Here is a 20,529-nt window from a genome sequence, read left to right as displayed (position 1 = left end):
GACCGTGCACTAAACTGTATTGGACCATTTTCAGTTTTACAGTAAGAGAAAGAATGGAGTCTTAGCAGGGAAACATTAGAACTACTGCAAGTATCACTGCCTTTAATCAGACACAAGATTCTTTATTCCTACTACTGTTCCCACAGTACTTATCCTTTAATTTGTTATGCATTGATGATCAGAAAAAAATAAAAGGAAAAAACACTTATTGTAGAATATGACTACAATTAATTCTACTGTTGCAGTTCTCTTGTTCGTTTCCAGATAGAAAAAAAACATTAAGAAACTTTGCCAAAACAAAAAACCTATAAGTTCACATATACTTTTAAATTACATTAACTTACTAGAAGAAAATCTGGTAAAAACACTATCAAGTTTCCATGCATTCATAGATAAGCATTTGTGGTTAGTATCTCAGTGCTGCACTGGGCTGTTTTTTGTTTGTTTTTATGACCTATGCTTACAGTTATTAAATGTTCAAAGAATGTAATCACAAAATACATAATCATGAATAAACTCAGTCTAAATTTCTCACTACTAACACTGGATCTTCGTGTTTACCTCCTTAATACACAACAGTCCTGTTAGCTTTTGTGAAGATTATAAGGAAGCCGTTTCCATACAAACTATCAATTACAGATAGTCTTGACACTAATCCACTAGTAAAACAGAATTAAAGCATGTAAATAAAATAATACTACGATAAAAAAGAGTGAGAAGTAAAAATATGAAATATATTTAGTAAAAATACTAAGCTAAGTTTATCAACGACCAGCACAAACTGTGTCCGCTGTTGAACAAAGGCCTGGATGAAAGCAAACCGCCATCACTGCACATTCCCAGACAGAATATAGCCTAGAGACTCTCAGGTACTTGTATTAGAAGGATATAATTAGAACACTTTGAAAGTCTGCTTACAAAGTACATCTCCAAGCATGAGGGCAAAAGGACCATACAGTTCTCTCTCAGTATCATCTTAAACTATCCACACAAGTATCAAAAGCGCGATGAGAGCAGTGGTAAATGTAAAAATTTAATTCTGCCTAACTGCTAGTTTCCCAGAGTTGTATGTCAGGTCCTGTAAGTGTAACAAAAATTGAAAAAATGCAGATTTCTTCATTCTTTGTAAAACATGGTTAAAATTCACTACTACAGGGTTCTCATATATTGAAAGGTCTGAAAGACGGTAAATAAGACTGACAAAAGCAACACAGAGTCTTTAATCTCTCATTAGGGTACTGTGAGGTTAGGTTTATAGAGAGACATACTATCTTTCATTACATCAGCTAATATAACTGGAAAATAAAATGCTACACCAAAAGTCCTAGGCATTTGTTATGTAATACTGAAATCAGCCTTTACAGTAGTTCTAATGTAGCTTACATTCCAGATGCTGACATAGACATTGTCAGAGTGTTCTGCAATAACAGAACAGGTGCACCAAGAAAAATATATTGAATTATCTCAGTTTTTTTCTTTTAAGTCAGTCAGTCAGTCATATTGTATCTTTCGACAGTTTATTTCTTAGAAACACTGACGTTGTTTTTAAAGAATGTTAAACCTAAAAGAGGAAGAATGTCTGATTTTGCTATTAATACTTCAAATGGGATTTAAATTCTTGTATCATTCTGCCACCGTTGTTTGGTTTCTGTCAGAAGGACATTATCACGGTAAATCTCATTTATTTATTTATTTATTTAACTTTTTGTCCTCAGAGTACTGTTGGGCTGGACATTGTGTCCAGAGGACACAATGTGGATAAGAGAAATATTGGTAAGAAAAGGATATATACAGCTTTTACAATAGAAAAGGTAAGATTTCATCATCTGTTAAAATGGTACTAGCTGGACAAGTGGATATCTTGGTACCATATTAGTCTGAATAGAAAAAAGCTTTCATTCAAATTTTTGGTCTACTTATCAATGATTCTTTACTGGCTCCTTTTAATGCTCTTTAAATAGTATGCAAAAATTTGATTCACTTTATTATTAATTGGAAGAGAATAATAGTTTTTCAACCTTGGTGTGCTTTCAAATGGTTAAACAGTACCAAGAGCCTCAGTAAGGATTTCACTGAATAGGAATGTTAGGATTAACTTACCTACAAAAAGTTTGAATTTCTCACTTTAAACAAATTTCAAACATCCTTGGTTGTTGCTTAAGTGTGTTTGTATTTTAGTCAGATTATAAAACCGTGAGACAATTACTTGGTCTAATTATAACAAACAACAAAAAGTATGCTGTTCTTGAGATTCTCTGCACAGAAAAAATTAATCTGTCTTGTGATGCACAGTAGCTTTTGTTTTATTGATAAATTTTGAAAATATAGCTTTGAAATGTTCATTTTCATTTTTTACAGTCAACAATAATATTTCACTTAAACTTTCATACTTTCTTTCTTTTGCAGATTCAGTTGGGATGAAAGACTTTATAACTGTACTCATCTCAGTAAACAGACATATAGTTCAAATGAAGTAACAAAGATTCCTTACCTTGATGGATTGACTGTAAGGTCCTATGCTTGCAGGTGCCCAGTGGGATATGCTCTGTACATGCAAGACCAGTTTTTCATCACTTAACATGCCATCTGTTGCGATGTCATTGCTATGTGCAAGGCAATCAATGCAAAATAGTACTCCATCAGGTAACAGAGTTTCCACACACACTCTGAAAACACAAGACAATTATATTTTTTTCAAACAGTTTGCTTGCACCAACTTCCAGCATTTATTTCCCATGTTTTTGTTTTTTATTTTAGATAATGATTTTTTTTTCAGAAACATAACACAAAGCTACAGTATCACAGTAACCTTCTAGCTGTTATCTTCTCTCCAAATGATGATCAGCTTCACACCTTCAACAAGATGATTTGCATCACCAAGGAGAATCTAGTATGATAGCCAGTGTCTCATTCCTGCTTGGTTATTGTTATGTGTATCATTTTATTAAGAATATATGAGTTGTATTACTAAGAAAACTTTGACCACACAACTCTGGGAATGTCAGGTAAACTATGCTAAGCAGCCTTCAGCTTGAGAGTACCCTTGTCATAGTCTTATCTTCATATGTTTTTCTCTGCATCTTCTTCTAACGATTGGACTAAAGGTTCAGTTTTCTAATGGTATGAAGTAGTTTATTGTTCCTTTATACCCTCCTTACATGTTATAATACAATACTGAGCATATTTTTCTGTTTTACTTTACGTTTTATGACAGATAGACATTTATGATGGCATAGAAAACCTACTTAAGCATTAATTGATAAAGTTCACTATTGTTTGCTCCAAGGAAGACTGTGCCTGGATGGACAGGAAGACAGTCATTCTGTTGCCTCTGGCCAGTGAGAAAACAGGGTGTGTGGGGGGGCAGGGGAAGTTGGGTGTGTAGAAAGAAAAAAAAAAAAAAAGAAAATTGACATTTCAAAGCCAGAAAAATAATTATATTTGCAGTCCATGCATAAAAAAGTCATTTATCTCTCAGCAGGAATCCAACAAAAATTACTTGGTTTCTTTACATATCATGTAACATAACCTTACAAAATTCTTCTTGTGTTCTTGTCTTGCTTATTTCTTCCAAGAAAACAATCGTTCTCTCCTCCTCCCCCATGCAAATACTGTATTTTTTCTTCATTACCATCATCATAAGCATGAATGAATGGATTTTCTGCTTGGGCTGGTAAATTTTCAAGACAATTTTGCAAATTTAGTGTAGATCCACACCCTTGAGTCTGTGTTTCTAGCATATTGCTTGTGAGAGCTCTCACAATCAGGTCTCTGTGCATAATGCAATGATGCAGCCATGCAAACTACTGCATAATTTTTCTCTTAGCTAAAATGCAACATAAATCTCTATGTTCTATAAAATAATCATAAAAAGCCTTTTCCTGCTGCAACTTCCTAATCTTTCTACCTGTTATTTATGACCTTTCTGAGAAGTCAGGGAAAACTATATGGCTGACTATGCAAATGTGGAGGCCCAAGACATGCAGCAGAATGAGAAATGAAGGAAGCTAAACTGGGATAAGGCTAAGTGTCATAAAGTGAACTTAAGATTCTCTTAAGCAGTGGAGATTCATTACCATGTAGTTAACAGCTGCAACTAGACCCTCCCTCCTAAGGCACACACAACCAACACACTATTCTTCTGTTATTTGGTAAGCCTGGACTACACTTAGTATTTCAAAGAAGCATCTGCCTGCTCTCTGTAATCTCTTCCAACACCCAGACAGAACAGATGATTAGGAGAATGTGAATCTATCATGTGATACATTATCTTAACAATATATTTTAACCATTGCCACACTACACTTAAAATTCACATGACTTTACTGCACTTCATAATGGAAGTATACTATATATTATTTTACATTAGAAGATTTCCAAATTGTTGTTTTTAAAAAATATGAACAAGACATAAGATTTGACTTCCTAGTTGACCCTGCTTTGAAGAGCGGGTTAGACTAGGTCACCTCTAGAGGATCCTTCCAAGCTGTTTTAATCTATGCTTCATTAAAGACCTGCATGATAGGGCAGAGTATACCCTCAGCAAGTTTGCATATGATACGAAACAGAGGAGTGGCTGTTTTGCACCACGGGGTCATGCTGCCATTCAGAGAGATATGGACCGGCTAGAGAAATGAGCTGACACGAACCTCAGGCATCTCAAGAATAATTGCAAAATACAGTACCTGGGGAAGAACAACCCCCAGGCACCTGTGCATGCTGATGACTGCCCAGCTGGAAAACAGCTTTGCAGAAAAGGACTTGTAGAGGTCCTAGTACACAACAAGATGAGCATAAGCCAGCAATGTGCCCTTGTGGCAGAGGGCTGGTTGGCATCCTGGGCTACATTAGGATGAGCACTGCCAGCAGATAAGGGAAGCAAACAAACACGCAAATAGAACCCCACCAAGACAAAAGACCAGTCAGCTCAACCTAGTAACAAAAGAGAACTGAAAACTCTCAATATATGCATTACTTTTCTGTAAGGCCATACAAGGGGCACTTATAAACCTGATGGAAAATATGAAGGCAAGAATTTCCAACCCTAGTGTTTTTGACTTTAGCACTTGTGATGTGATTACTCCAAAAGGCAGCAGAACTGTACTTACAAGTCTGTGAAACACAAATATTTGTACAAAAGTTTCATAAATGTGCTAACAATAATACAACATATTGCAGTGTATCATAAATATATTATAACAGTAGTCTAATCCTACCTTGCTGGTGGACACAAATCAAATTCTGTCACATAAACTGAATTTATAACATTGAAATCTTTCATGTTCTTCGCATACAGATGAACCAAAATAATATCCTTTAGTTTCAATCCCAATGAAGTCATATTAGCTGCAAAACAAAAATAACATAGCTGTTAAAGATGAAATATTTTAAATGTGTGCAGAAAGACAACACAGGCAACCTGTGTTTGTCAACAAAACAAGTTGATAACAACTAGTTGTCTAAACATGACTGAAGGCTTTGCAACATACTACCTTTCCTTACATTATACCCAATTTTTCATGAAATTCTCTCATGTTAATTTTTTTTAATATGCAAAAATAGATCACAAATAAATTCTATCCACACAGAGGTGAATTCTTACTCCAAAAAACATATCATGCATTAATGCATATAGGTATACTATATCCCTAATTTTTTGCAGTTTTATCTTTTTTTTTTTCTTTTCCCCATTGTTTTGTTTTTTAGACTACAACAGCTAGTAATCTATGAAGGACTTTGAATCACAAAAGTACAAAACTGGAAGGGACAATAAGAGGTCTTTTAGTCCATCATCCTCTTCAAAAAAAAGATCAAATATTAATATGATTATTCCAGAGTGATGCTTTACTAAGCTGTTTTAAAAGAAAAACAACACTGCAGTAATAACCTCTGCATAAACAAAGAGTTATAAATGGCAAGACACACAATAGGAAACAGAAGTGGCCACAGGAGAAATGAAGGAATGGTAAGAGCACAGAAAAACAAGCAAGTACAATTAAAGAAAAGATCCTGGGAATTCAAAATCACTTTAATGTGCATGCATAGAAGCTTCCAGTCATAACACTTTAGGAGAAGTATTACTCTTACATAGTCAATACCATAAAAAGGTATATGGATCAGCTCTGCAGTGTGTACCTTTATAACTCATGAGCAATAGAAACAAAATGAAGACCTAAGTCTTCTCTGGAAGAAGTAAAGAAATACAGAAGATATAGCTGTGACCAAACTTAAATGACCTATGCAAAGCTCTTCTCAGCATAGATTGGCAGATCTTGTTCTTTAATGCTTTCAATACAGTTCAAGAGTTGGCACACTTCCATGAAGGTTGATGTGGTCACACCAGTACTGAGTTTTGCTCTAAATGTCTCAGCTTTATTTAGTCAAACCGCTATTAGTGATAGCGATCTGAAGAGGGGAATTCCCACTGACAAAAAAATACAGTCCCCACTAAGTGATACAAGAGATTATAAAGCAATTGACATAGAACTCTCATGAAGTCAAGATACATCTCCAGAAATAATCAGATGAGAAATTAACACACAGTGATAATTCTGTTCAGAAATATAAATGGTTTGGGTTGGAAGGGACCTTAAAGATCATCTAATTCTGGATTTAAAAATAAACGTATTTGAAAATTGCCTGATAGCAACAACTATGTCAGTACCAGCTATTATTTTATCACTCAAGGAGAAGATAATATTTTAAAAATTTCCAGCCAGCATTTTAGTCAAGAAAAGCTTGGGTCTGCAGCATTATCTGAAGTATTTGACAGAAAAAAAGTATAAATTTAAAATGCATAAGCCAACAAACTGTAATTTGTGAAACTTTAACAGTATAAGAGCAGGTTGAAGGCAAAGAGATTTTGATAAATTCATTATTTTTAGCTTTATAAAAAAAATCTTCTTAAAGTCAAAGTACAATCCCCATTTTTTCCTGCATGAATTAGAGGAATGAGGGGAAATAATCTCTCCCTAGCTTGTAAGCAGAATAACATTGACCTATCCAAAGTATCTAGTATGAAAGCATAAGTGATAAACCAGTTACAAACCCACCACGTGGGTTCTTAACAATATGTTCTTCTTCCAAGGGCTATTATTTAGTACATTTCCATGATACACCAGGAAATCATACAGCCTTTCTTGAATTTTAAACGGTTTGAGTCATCGTTCCAAATTATTTATAAATTTATATGTAAAAAATTATTTATATATTTATATGTAAAGCACTGCAATCTTTGTCATCTTCTGATCACATCTAAATGAAAGTTTTAAAAAATAGTTTAAGAAAATAAATGTGAAGAGTAATGTACTGAACTCCCTCCTGTTCTTGTTTTCATGGAAGAATTCGATCTACTTGACAGAACAATTGTGTGTTTCATAATGTCCAGAAATTTCCATTTCTGAATCCTTTAGGCAGCACTTATTCTCTTTAGAGATTTTTAAATCAGTTAACCCTTTAAAGACAAGGTTAAAAGGACTGTGGCTGTTCCATTTTTACAGTATAAAGGACTGAACTGCTATATAGATCAAAAGTATGAATTCAGACAAAGCTTTGTGCATATCTGCAGATCAGTGAAGTTCTCAAAACAGCTTGTTTTGCCATGACAGAACCTTAATTCATCCAGTCTTCCACATCCTCTTCCAAAAAGAAGATAATCAGAAAGGAAATGTGAGAAATTACATTTCCTACCAAGAATTACATGAAAAATTAGTATTTTTTCCTGACTATAATACAGCTAATGCAAGTAATTTGCTGGAAGCAGCAGGCCACTGAACCAGTCATAGACTAGTTCTTCTTTTGATAGATGCTATAGTAAAAATATATAATATTTTACTGGCAGATTTCCATTCAAATGTAATGAGAACAAAAACCCTTTCACTTCAATTTACAAATAGTGCCAGTAAGATTTACACTAAATACTGCTGCCTTTTACTAAAAGTTAAATCACACCTAGCTGTCTGATTTCCAAGCAATTAAAACCCAGTGTAAGAGCCTTTGAGAAAGTACAACTTCTGAAAAATGTTGAAGGTTTCTTTCTTATCCTATATTCAGCCATGAAATCAGCTGCACACGTCAAACATAAAACTTTAGAGGACTATACCTCATGAGACTTTGTGAGCAAGAATATGAGACTACCTATTTGCATAATAAGAATTATTTCCATTTTAATGAATGAAAACAAGCCTATGAAATATGCTTTATTTAAAATTTAGACTGGAAAAAAAAAAAGTGAATATTTTGTCCTGCAAGGAGAGGATAGTAAGGAACCTGGATTTCATGAATCCCAAGAAAGCAATTTCTTCTTTGCATTAAGAATATAAATAAGATTTACTACTACTGACCTAATCCTAGATGCCAAAATGTTCAACAGCTTTCTAGAAAACTTAATTTAAAATTATGGTAGCTACAAAAGTGCTTTAGCAAGTAGACAGCATCCATAACACACATGCACTCTCACACATAGTATATATTGCAAGAAAGCTATAAAGCAAGCTATAAAGCAAGTAAGCACTATGGAAATAGCATCACAGTGATATGATCACTACTCTGGCTTTCCAGGGTCTTCAAAAACCAGTCAAATTACAACGTGTTCAGTATTAAAGCCAACAACGATTCCAATCAAACACTAAATGAGGTGGCAGACTGACAACCACACTATTTAAAATTACCAAAACATATGACAATACATATTTTAAGAACTACTATTAACAGCAGATAATGGATTAAATGAAAAAAAGTACCTTGGAGAGAAGAAAACGCTTCCCTTGTTGCCTCTTGTGTGGTTTTGCCTTTTGATGGAAGAAAATGTGCAGTGATACCTGAAAACCACTGGTAACCATTCCTGGATTTTCCTGAGCTTTCAAATGTCTTAGCTATGTGAAATGAAGTACAGAACTATGATTACAAAGATGAAAGATGTCAGATTAACCAAGAACCTATTTACATTTTGATGAAGAGCTTCTACAGAAAACAAACAAACAAACAAAAAACACAAAACCTCAGGCTGTTAAAAGATCTTCAAAATTTATATACAGAAACATAGGTATAAAGCAACTATTAAAGGTAAATGTATTGATATCAAAGCTTCCAAATGGTACTTGTCAAACCAAGTGGTACTTCTCCAAAACTGCCTTCAGAAAATGTGCTTAGAAGTAGCATTTAGCTGAAAATGTCAGCACTTCTCTCCTCCTTCCCTTCCCCCTCCCCAAACTTACAAATTTTCTATCTGTTTTGTGACAGAAATGTCACAAGAAATTATATTGAAAAGCTACAATTTTCAAAAGTATTCAAGTGACACAGAAACAGCTTATCAAAGTTACCTGACAAATTTTAATGGAAGTTAAATGTTTAACATGGTTCTGATAATCTTAGCAAATTCTTCTCCCCACACAATCAAACAATCCATCAGGAATTTACCTACATTCATGTGCCTAAACACCATTCAATAACAAACACTGTTACACTATGAAACTTAATTTTCAGGAAGAGTTTACTATTCTTTGGATTTAGAGTAACAGTGATGCTGTGGTACTTCAATGAGTTACCCATCTATGAACTCAAGTTTATCTCGCATTAGTCACCTCATGTTTCAGGCAATGATAGTATGAGGCATATGATTTATTACTGCGGCTCAACTAAGAGACAGTAGTTTGTTAGGGTGCTAAACGTGATCACGCATATACCTGAGGCTGCTTTTACAAATGGGGTAGACTCGCAGCATGGAAGCAAGTCACATGGTTGCATTTTATAGATCATTTTAGAGTTTGCTTTTCTACTTTCGATTTAAAACTGTAGAGTTGGGGTACAGGTGTTGGAATGACCTTCTAAATAAAGCTCATTCCTTCCACTGTAATGACTGATTATATTACAATAATTTCATTCAGGCAAACAGAAAACAATAAAGTTTTTTAAGCATAAAGTATTATAGACTCACTGAAATCCAAAGAATTATGCTTCAAAGACTTCCAGATGATTGGAATGATTTTCTGTGGTTCCTTCACTTCTGATGAAGGTAAAATGTCTCCATCATTGCAGGTTATGTCACAAGAACAGCTACTGACCTTGAACATATCTGAAGACTCCACCTGCTCAAGACAAACATAAAATAACCAAGTAAACAGCTTGCCAAGCAGTGTGAAATTATCAGATTTCATTGTTCAAATTTTCAGTTTTGATTGCAAAAAATACTACAGCTCCAGGTGTACCTAAGCTTAGAATATTATTCATGGCAGAACAGCAACAGGATTTCCCACTCTTTAGAATGCTAAATTAGCAAAATACAATAAACTCATGTTGACACACCATATGAGATCAAAATGCAGCCTTAGTAAATAAGAGCAATGGATATGAGAACTGATAAGACTTGAGATAAGAGATAGAACAATATTATAATGAAGAAACATTATACCACAGTTGTGCAGCTATCTTAAAACAAACAAACAAACATACAAACAAAAACAGATAAATTAAGTGCAAGAAGGAACACAAATACAAAAGTAACAATTTGATAATTAACAATGTAAATAAATACTTGAAAAAGGGGAAAAGGACTAGCAAGAACAGTTTTAAAACCTTGCTAAATCTTGAGTAAATGTAGCAACTAAGTCTTGCTCCATTCACTTCAAGGAAAGAGTATCCTTTCCATCAAACTTGACACATTTTGGGATGCTCAGAATTTTGAAACACAGAGAACAACATTTTCCAAGATTTATACAGTGGGGGCAATTCACTGATTTTCCAAGGCAGCCTAATCCGCAAAGTATGTTGATGCTGGGCTCACTAGCTTGGCAAACACTACTTTTCTTAATCTAAAAACAATATAAATTATGACAGAATTTGTCCATGAACCTTAATCACACATCACTTCATGCTGCAGCTCCCAATTCTATCAATAATTTCTGCTCAGAGGTCTTAAAATTCATATAGTATCTGAAATACTTATTTTATTGAAGGCTTCCTAAATACTGAATTCACAAAATGGTGATAAAGCCAAATAAAAAAAGACAAAAAGGTGACAAAACATGAGGCTTTCAGAAGTCCTTAAATATAGATCAGAAATTGTTGAATATTATTTTACTTCACAAGTGTGATATGTTCATCTGATTCGTGTCAATATGGAACAATGCTAGGACCACATGGTATGATGAATGTGACCTTCTGTCCTACAGACCCTTGTATAACCACAAGTCTAAGAAAAACAGAGTGGTTAATGTATATAATTCTTGTACCTTGCAAAGGAATGTTTTAGCAATTCCTGTCAATAGAGAGCTTGAAGGGAAATGTATTTGTAGGCTTTTCCTTGAAGTCTCTGATATCTGGGGGGTTTCCGAATAACCACTAACTATTATGACTATTGCATGGGACATTGTTCAAGTTTCTGATATCTAGCCAGGAGATTAAGAAGACAGGGAGACCTGAAGAACAACTAAAAGACAAAGCTTGCAGGAGACATTGCACAAGTCTCTGACATACAGCCAAGTTGGACAAGGGAGAAGGACAAGAGGGAGGAAGACTATGAGCCTTCAGCACGCGAGACCACCAGAGACCCCCAGAGGGACCACCGGAGACTGATATGCATGCTCCAGTAGGAGGGTTTGAATTCCAGAAACTAATTATAATAACCCTGGTTTTTTTAGAAGTAGTAATGAATATGTATTAGCCTAGGAGCATAAGAATCAGCTGCTTGATATAACTGGTGTGTGTCTTGGTGGAGCAGAGACTCCCGGTGTACCCAGCGCTGTTTGCTTACCTCTATTCCTTTAATAAATCATAAAAAATGTAAACTTTGATTATAGTCCTATTTTGAAGACTGAGCCATTTATTACACTTCAAGAGAAAAAGAAAAAAGAGTAAAAAAAAAAAAAACAGTAAAAAAAAAAAGGCAGAAACTTATAGCATGAATTAGAAGTCTGATGAGAGTTCAACATTTACATTGACATTTGACTTCACTGGATAGAGAAAGGATACAGTTAAGTGAAAGCAGGGTATTTGGAAATTCTCAAAACATTAAATTACAAAAAGGTCATTTCCTAGGAAACTCAGTTCTGCTGTCTCTAGAAGGGCTCAAGGAGAGTTTTTAAGCGCCGTAAACAGTAAAGCTATGCTCTAAGAGGGGCTGATGTTCTTTGATTGGACTTCATTTTATTCATTCCTCTTAGGCATCAAAGCCAAGGCAATAATCAACTTTATGTGAATCAATTGTACACGAGAGGTTAAAAGAAGCCAACTAAATGTGACATAATAGCGCAGATGAAAACTGCAATTTAGCACAAACACTATGTGTATTCCAACATTACAGTATACGAGCATCCAACAGCTTCTATACCATTTCCCACTCACTGAATTACACCTTCGACTACCATCAGTTGATATATTTTGCCATTAACCAGAGGATCACATGAGAGCCCCAGCCCTTCAGGTAGAAAATAGAGAAGCAGGAAGATAAATCTGGAATAGAAATAGATCTCCAGTTCGATTATGCCACAACAACCAAGATAAAGAAAAAAAAAAATTTACAAGATGCTCCTATATAGAAATATTCAGGCCGTACAGTGGCATGAAGTGCAAGAACTGCTACCATCTCCTTCTTGCAAATGGCTGTTTTATTGAGTTAGTTGCTTTCAACATGAATGTTCATCACAGAATCACAGATTCTTCTAGTTTGGAAAAGATCTCTAAGATCTAGTACTGTTAACCTAGCACTGCCAAATGCACTATTAAACCACGTCACTAAGCTCTACACCTACATGGACGTTTCCTGATACCATTCCAATAGCGAGCCTGTACTATTGACCATTGGAATGGTCACAACCCTTCCAGTGAAGAAATTTTTCTTAATATCCAACCTAAACCTCTCCTAGTGCAACTTAAGGCTATTTTCCTCTTGTCTTATCACTTGGTGCTTGGTAGAATAGACCGATCCTCATCTTGCTATAACATAATTAGGCTTGCTTTAACATATGTAGAACGAGATAAGGTTTCCCAAACCTCCTTTTCTCCGGGCTAAACAATGTCAGCTCCCTCAAATGCTCCTCATAAGACTTGTTTTCCAGACCCTTCACCAGCTTCATTGCTCATGAAACTAAAAATTATCATGGAACACAGACATTCAAAAGGTACTAATATAATACACTGAGTTTGCATCTCTTGGTCCTAACCTGTGAGTAGTGATACTATCACAGTACTGTGTTGTTTTTTGTTCTTGTTTCTTCTAAATAAGATACACGGGTTTTACCTTCAATATGGTATAACAAACCATTATGAAAGTAAAAACATGATGACTGGAAAGGGAGAAAGAAGTTCCAGCTTGACAATATGACAGTCATTTTGTTTCAAGCTTTACGTAAGTACCTTCTGAGAAATCTAGAGGTAGACATCTTGTATAAATGCTATGAGAGACCTGTAACTTTTCTCCATTCCCTAATCTTAAGGACCGAATTCATGACACTACACCACTGAATATGAAAAAAGCACCTATTCCATTTTTATGCCATCTGTGAAGATAGTTTTCAACTATGTCTCTAAACATCTTTTCTATAAATGTACTTCATAAAAAATTCATGAGTATGTAGTAAGACTCACAGATTTTATCACAACTGGTTTGCTGCAACCTACAGAACTCCTGTGTAGCTTTGTACTTTGTTAATGTTACATATAACCCAAATGCATGCCACATGAAATGTATTAATATTGCATCACAGATACATATAACGGAATTATATATCTGTGTTTATTCCTTTACACACACAGCTGGTCAGTTGGAAATTTTTTGGAAATTACTAAGAAGTACTAGAAATTCGATACGGTTTCTCAGGAACCAAAGACTATAAGAATAATTATAGACTACAGTTCATTTCAATGGCTATGACACATCACAACGATTCATTCAAGGCTGATGCCCACAATGCTCCAAAAACATAGGTAATCAATCACATTCAACAGCAGCACTGGTGTAGGCTTCAGCAGAAGTATTAGGTGTGGAACCTGGCACTAGAAGAACAGGCTCAATGCCAGCATAAGTAGAGCTGCCAGACTCTGTTTAGTAGCTATATTCAAATCTCATACAAATGTTGGTCTTCCATTCCTGTCGACAGAGAAAATAATCTAAGAATGTAAAACTAAAAGTTACAGACTGTCACAAATAGACCAACTTTCCCTGAATAATATTCTTATCTTTTTAAAAACAACAACAAAAAAAAAAATCAAGCTTGCTATAATGACATTTTAATTAAATCTTACAGAACCTATTTTACCACATAACATTTTCATGTTACTTCACAGAAGCAATATATTTTCCCATTTGTTACACTGTTTCTCCCACACCCACTGTACATTGTGATACCAACCTAATTCTGGATCAGAGCCTGCATGCATGCATATGTTTAACTATATTCACATAACTCATGTCATTGATGTAAGCACACTCAGAATGAAGTTAAGCAAATGCACGAGCGTTCCAAGATCCAAATTCTCCCGTTGAAAAAGCCTGGGAGCTAGGACTTTGACTGATACAGCTGAAATTCCATGTAGTGGTCTTTTATGAAAACAACAGATTGTCATCTTAAAAAGCTTATATTCGCCACCATAAAAACTGGTATAAAAACCTATCACAACAAAATTCCAAAACTGATAGTTTCCCACTGAGCAGCAATGAGAATATAGTGTGGCAGAGAGCTCACAAGACATAAGGGAAGACTCTTTATTCTTCGCGGTTTACCTTGACAACATAACTCCTTAGAATAAATATAATGAGGGAGACCACATACATCTCTTTGCAGTATTTCAAGTACAGTATACAGACACACAGGACAGAAGGTCCTATACTATGAAAGACTTTAAAATAAACTACTTTTATTATGAAAAGAGAAAAAAAAAAATCTCCCTTTTCAGAAAATTGGACTGAATCTGCAATCAAATGGAGTAGGAAAGAAAATCCTTTATTTTGACATAAATCACTGTACAATGAAGAGAATTCTGCAGTTATTTCTTAAAAAGTTTACAAAAGTACTTGTAACAAACAAACTGGAGTTACCCATATTTTTACCATGCAGAAAGGAAATTAAACGTTACCAGGTAGAAATAACATTAAATGATGACAAGGTATTAAAAAAAAAATGCCACCAACAAAACAGGTTTTGCAACTTGAAATTTCCTCCTGTACCCTTTAATACCACTTAAAAAGTCTAATTCCTGAAGCTAAAGTCCTAGATGGAGATTGATTAAAATAATTCAGGCTAGAAGAAACTGGACAGAAAGAGGTTACAAAGTGAAATCAAATCTGACCTGCAGGATCACACTCCTTTAGTACAAAAGGCATGTAAATATCTCCCAAGTGCCTTTTCTAATATGTTAAAAATCATTCATCTCCAATTTAACCTGTGAAATTGATTTGTTGACAGGGACATAACTGCTTGCAATACTGAAATGTGTTCCACCAATGTAAAACATGCCAAGATGTTTTACAACCAGGAAAATAAATGAGCCTTGCAATATCAATTTATGGTAGGTAAATACAATGCAATACTATGAATTAGTAATCCTACTACAAGAAAGTACACATCAGATATGATTATCTGTTGCAGACGAATAGGCTCCTTTCCTTGTGCCAAATGTAGCAAGAAAGCTACATGGCTCCCTCTCATTCTGGACTATCCCCAACCTAAGGAGCTGCAGTTTTACAGCTTGTATCATTTGATGTATCTGTCTTTCTACCCATTGGGACTCAGAGAACAGAGCTTTCATTATTAAATGTGGGCAAGAGCAATTATTAGAACATAAATGATAGCTAATATGTTCACTACTGGTATCAGAAGTACGCTCAGAAAGAATTACCAAATCAACAGAAGATCCAGCAGCTTTCATTTCTGTTTCTGATCATTTAAAAGACAATACAGTTCAACACAGTAACAGAACATTATAATATGGGGAAAATACAAATGTTTTGCAAGTTCATTTTGCTGGCAATGTAAAAAGGAAAAAAAAATAGTTATTGCACTTTTAAACAGTTATATTTTACCTTATTTGGAAATATAATAATTAAATATGTATTGAATACAAAAGCTGATACATTTGATTTAAAAAATGCTGGAAAATGCTTCTGAAATTGCTTCCCACTCAACAAATTTAAACGTGCAAAAGACACAATCATACTGGCCAAGTAAAATAGCAATGAAACTAGATATGTGTATTATGTATATCACAGCAGTGACCTTGTTTTTTTTACAATGAAGTAAATGAGACAACCATGAATTTTCAGCATAAGTGTTTTATTTGCATTATTTATTCTTAATGTTTTTGAAGAATACCTGCGAAAAAAAGTTTTCTTACACCATTTTTTATCCTAATTTTTAATAGTGTTCTAATAATAAAATCATACATTTGATTATCTCTTTAGTCTTTTCTGTATCACTAATAATGAAAGAAAGAAGGAGGCATAAAAAGAGAGCTTGAATTATTATGCAAAAATACATCTTGAAGTTGCACAGTAATGTATTAAACCAGAACAGTGAGTAAAATGTTATTTCCCCCCAGGCACAAGGGCTCATTTTGCTGCCAGAAACAATCTAAAGCAAATTTCTACCCAGGCTTTGTAGTTAAACATGAAGAAATTTATCTGAAGAAAATGCTTTATAGAGGAGGAAAGACAACAGAGACTAAGGTACACTAGCTATAATTGCATAATGATTATAAAGTAAATTTAAAGAATGTAAAACTAACACTTGTAGAACATAACTAAGATAAAATAGAATAAAAGTTAGAAATAAATAGAATAAAAGTTAAAAATATGTATGAATCAGTTGAAATGATAACAAAACTGATATCATAATACTTATTAGAATTACACATCACTGTGCAGACTATTAATGGTTTCTACAAAGAACTTCTATAAGTGGCCACTTTTATGCATTGCTCATAATAGAGTGTTTTGCCCAATTTTCAGTAATCCCTTAAAAGCCTGAAACGAAAATTAATTCTCCTCCTAAAATAGTTTTTTTTTTTTTTTTCCCCTGCAGCGATTTGTTATTGGCTTTCAAGTGCTGAATTACTAACTGATATTTATTTTTTTTTATGAACTTGTAAGCACAAAATAGTGAGAAAAAAATACAGTCCTACAGGCATTTCATTTTTGAAGGTCTCTCTATTATTACTTAGTTAAACTGTGCTAACTTCGTAACATGCTATGCTCTGAAAGATTGACTGGTTCTCCATATTCACAGCTTCTTGAAAACCCAGCTTATTTTATCATGACATAAAATAAATTAATCTATAGACAAAACATTCTGATACTTTTCATTGTGAGGCAGCCATGGCATAAAACAGACTATTTTCCTTTTAACTCTATAAGACATTAGTTTATATACCAAAATCCAGGGCATGCCTCTGTAAACCTTACCTCTTAGGGAATGTGACAGCTTTGTCTACAATGAATTTGAAATATGATTCACTACAATGCTACTTGAAACTGTGAACATTTAACCAAATCTAAAACATCTATGTATGAGGGAAAAAAGCTTCTGAACAGATAAAAGTAAAATCTTGATTCTCATATAAAATGTTATGCATTTTAATATGACTTTTGCCTGATTTATATAAAGCTTTGTGTTTTTCATTTTCCCTAGCCTGTCACATTGCTGAGATGTATGGTGTATGTTAGCATCAAGTTTGCCAGGAGCAACAAAGTCAGTGCTCTTAAAGAAATATTAATATATTATCACTAGTCCCCACCATGCCCCCACCACCAATTTTCTCTTATTCAGACTATATGGGTTTGCCTCACATAGTTAGTTAACATCCACACTCTACTACACACATATTTGAAAGAAACGCAAACTAGAAATGGACAGGGTGAAATACAATTTACTTTCTGTGGCAAGAATGAGGTCACCATGAAATAAACAAACAAACAAACAAATAAATAAATAATGTAGATATTGTATCTGTTTGGAAAGATTAAAAAAAAAAAGAGGTAAAAAAGTGTATCAGATATTGAAGAAAATATGGAAATGTAGTTGCTCAAAACAGATGAGATGTAAAACATCCGTGGAATAACATTTCATAACAATCCTTGAACCTAGAAGAGGTTCAGTGATCACCAAAGTGTAGAAAGAAGTAGGAAAACCTGTAAAGAGATGACTACAACAGTAGCAGGAAGATCATGAGACATGCTTTCCAACAACAACAAAAAAAATTAGGAAAAATGACTCACTTGACCTTCTTATCTCACATAAAAGTTTGCAATACTTAAGCCACTAGAGTTCTTATTCCTGTTCTGCTTCCATGGAATCAGAAGCTAAAAGAACAATCCCAGTGAACTACTAAGAATTCTCTTAAGCTCTTTGATGACTATATATTCTCTACATGATTTAGAGTCATTAATTAGATGTATATTTCATATGGAAAAAATTAAATGACCAACCAGTGTTTTTTTCTTTTTTTTTTTTTTTTTTTAAACAAAACAAACAAACAAACAAAAAAACTCAACCACTTGTGGGCCAGAAGGTTTTAAAATCAGTCACTTTGCATCAAAAACAGCATAAATAGATGTCACCTCCCAGCAAGTCAACACTGGTCACACAGTTACTAATACAGCTGTGTTCCATGGTGTGGCTAGCTGTATGACACAGGTTACATATCTGCTTGGTTGCACCATGTTGACTAAGCACCTTGAGGTTTCAAGATGAAAAATGCTACACAAATATACTACCTTAATTCATTTGACACAAGGAAGCATTTGTGTTGAACTTTTCTAATGGAAAACTCAGAAATTCAACTAAATATGTACAAAGTTACTTCAAAGTAACATGAGAGTATGTAGCTTAACAACAAATCTTGACAAATAATCAACAATAACACATAGCTTTAAAGGGAGATGACATTTGGAATCTACTTGCCTTATTCTCCAGGTGCAATTTTAAAAAACGAAGGTAAGCCACAGGTGCAAATGCATCAGCTGAATGCACAACCACCTTTGCTGAATCTCTGAAATACAAAATTATTAGCATCACATATTAATGTATAAATTTACATTTAAACTGTCAATGTTTAGTCACCGTACAACAGACTGCAAAGTAACTCATTGATTATCTATTAGTTAATTGTGTTTTTTTAATAACAATTAAGAAAACAAGTTTGACATATAAAGTCACTTTGTTCAACAACACATTATCTTTACTAATTTTGAAAAGGAGTAACTGTACTTTCAGACCAGCACTGAGAGATTTAGCTAGCTGTAGCTTTTGCAATCATAACTGACATTCTGTTTTGCATTCCAGAGACTAATATGTAAAGCAATTTCTTCAATGCATCAACAGAAGATTTTTTTAAAAGTCTTTTTTTTCCTCAAGTGATTCTCCAGGGACCAGTTCTTGAAGTATTAACACCATACAATATTTCACGCTGAGAAACTGACTGATTTGACCATCTTGCATCTGATACTGAAGACTACTAGACACAACTTTTTAATGCCAAATGTGTTTGTAACAATTATAAACTTCCTGTGTGCTGATTCAAATTAGTTAATTGTAGTTTTCATTTTTACAGACACAATCTGTCACACTTTCATTCAGAAGAGGCAGTATCTGTTATATCCATATGCATGGTTTTACTGCTTAAGCAAAAGGTAGCTCTAGGAAACAAACATCAGAAGGTGAGAAATTCAAAGAAAACATAAGAGAAACTTAGATGCATTAAAAGAAAACCTGAAAATTGTTATAAGCAAGGCTAAGGACATGCAGATAATTTTCCTGAAGCCACGGTGCCCTTGATACCCTCACAGTATACAACGAAATCCTGTTTGGAATCCCCAAGCCTAGCTCCTCTCAAGTAATGACACATGCAAAAACCATGCAAACTGGAAACAATTGAAGTCTTGGCCAGATTCCACTGACTTAATGACAGTGTAAAATTAACAGAAATATGTGCTTTTTAAAATGTGACTTAAGATTTAGAACAAAAAACTCATTGAGATAATCACCATTAGTATATTGCACAATAATGATAAATACTTCTAGCATAAGAAACTCTGCTTCTCTTTTAATAAACTTTTAAAGTAATTTTTTTGATAGTCAGGTCTCCAGCTTCAGTCCTGAGAGTTACCATCAAGATTTTAAAGACAAAATATTATGTATTCTTTTAAATTTCCTTAAAGATTGTTCTTTAAGATTAAAGTAATTCTTTTCAAATGATCATGGTGTCTTTTTCTTTTACTTTTAACAGAAATATCGTAAATGGGTAGAAAATCAGTTTGGAAATCTTTAGTATGGGAAAACAATGTTAGAAATCAGACATTAAGGAAAAGCAAAATTTTAGGGTTATTCATTGGACATGTCTGCTTAATTTAAACACCTAGTAACTTTTTTAAAATACTAAATTCTGAAGTAAAAGTGGCAGTACTACTTGTTATCCCAATTCAGCAGTACAGTAGTATGCATGCTGTACTGATACACAGGTATCCATTGATACCTACATTGTATGTCCAATAACTTCACAATTTTTTAGCACTTATTCGTTATTCAAGTATTGTAAATAGCA

General features: G+C 34.0%; 1 protein-coding gene across 1 annotated transcript in view; it reads right to left on the bottom strand.

The window, feature by feature from the left end:
- The window catches only part of DPH6 (diphthamine biosynthesis 6), a 195,633-nt gene that overhangs the window by 102,336 nt on the left and 72,768 nt on the right, over positions 1-20,529 (bottom strand). Inside the window, exons 8-12 of the mRNA XM_068684356.1 lie at positions 18,891-18,978; positions 9,935-10,088; positions 8,742-8,873; positions 5,217-5,346; positions 2,492-2,666 (exon numbers count right to left, since the gene is read on the bottom strand). Of these exons, the coding sequence (XP_068540457.1) occupies positions 2,492-2,666; positions 5,217-5,346; positions 8,742-8,873; positions 9,935-10,088; positions 18,891-18,978 (679 nt within the window). The remainder of the gene's footprint in view (positions 1-2,491; positions 2,667-5,216; positions 5,347-8,741; positions 8,874-9,934; positions 10,089-18,890; positions 18,979-20,529) is intronic.

Source organism: Anas acuta, chromosome 5 (assembly GCF_963932015.1).
Source record: "Anas acuta chromosome 5, bAnaAcu1.1, whole genome shotgun sequence".
Classification (NCBI taxonomy): Eukaryota; Metazoa; Chordata; class Aves; order Anseriformes; family Anatidae; genus Anas; species Anas acuta.
The sequence above is the reverse complement of the archived record's forward strand: the minus strand, read 5'-3'. Positions and strand labels throughout refer to the sequence as shown.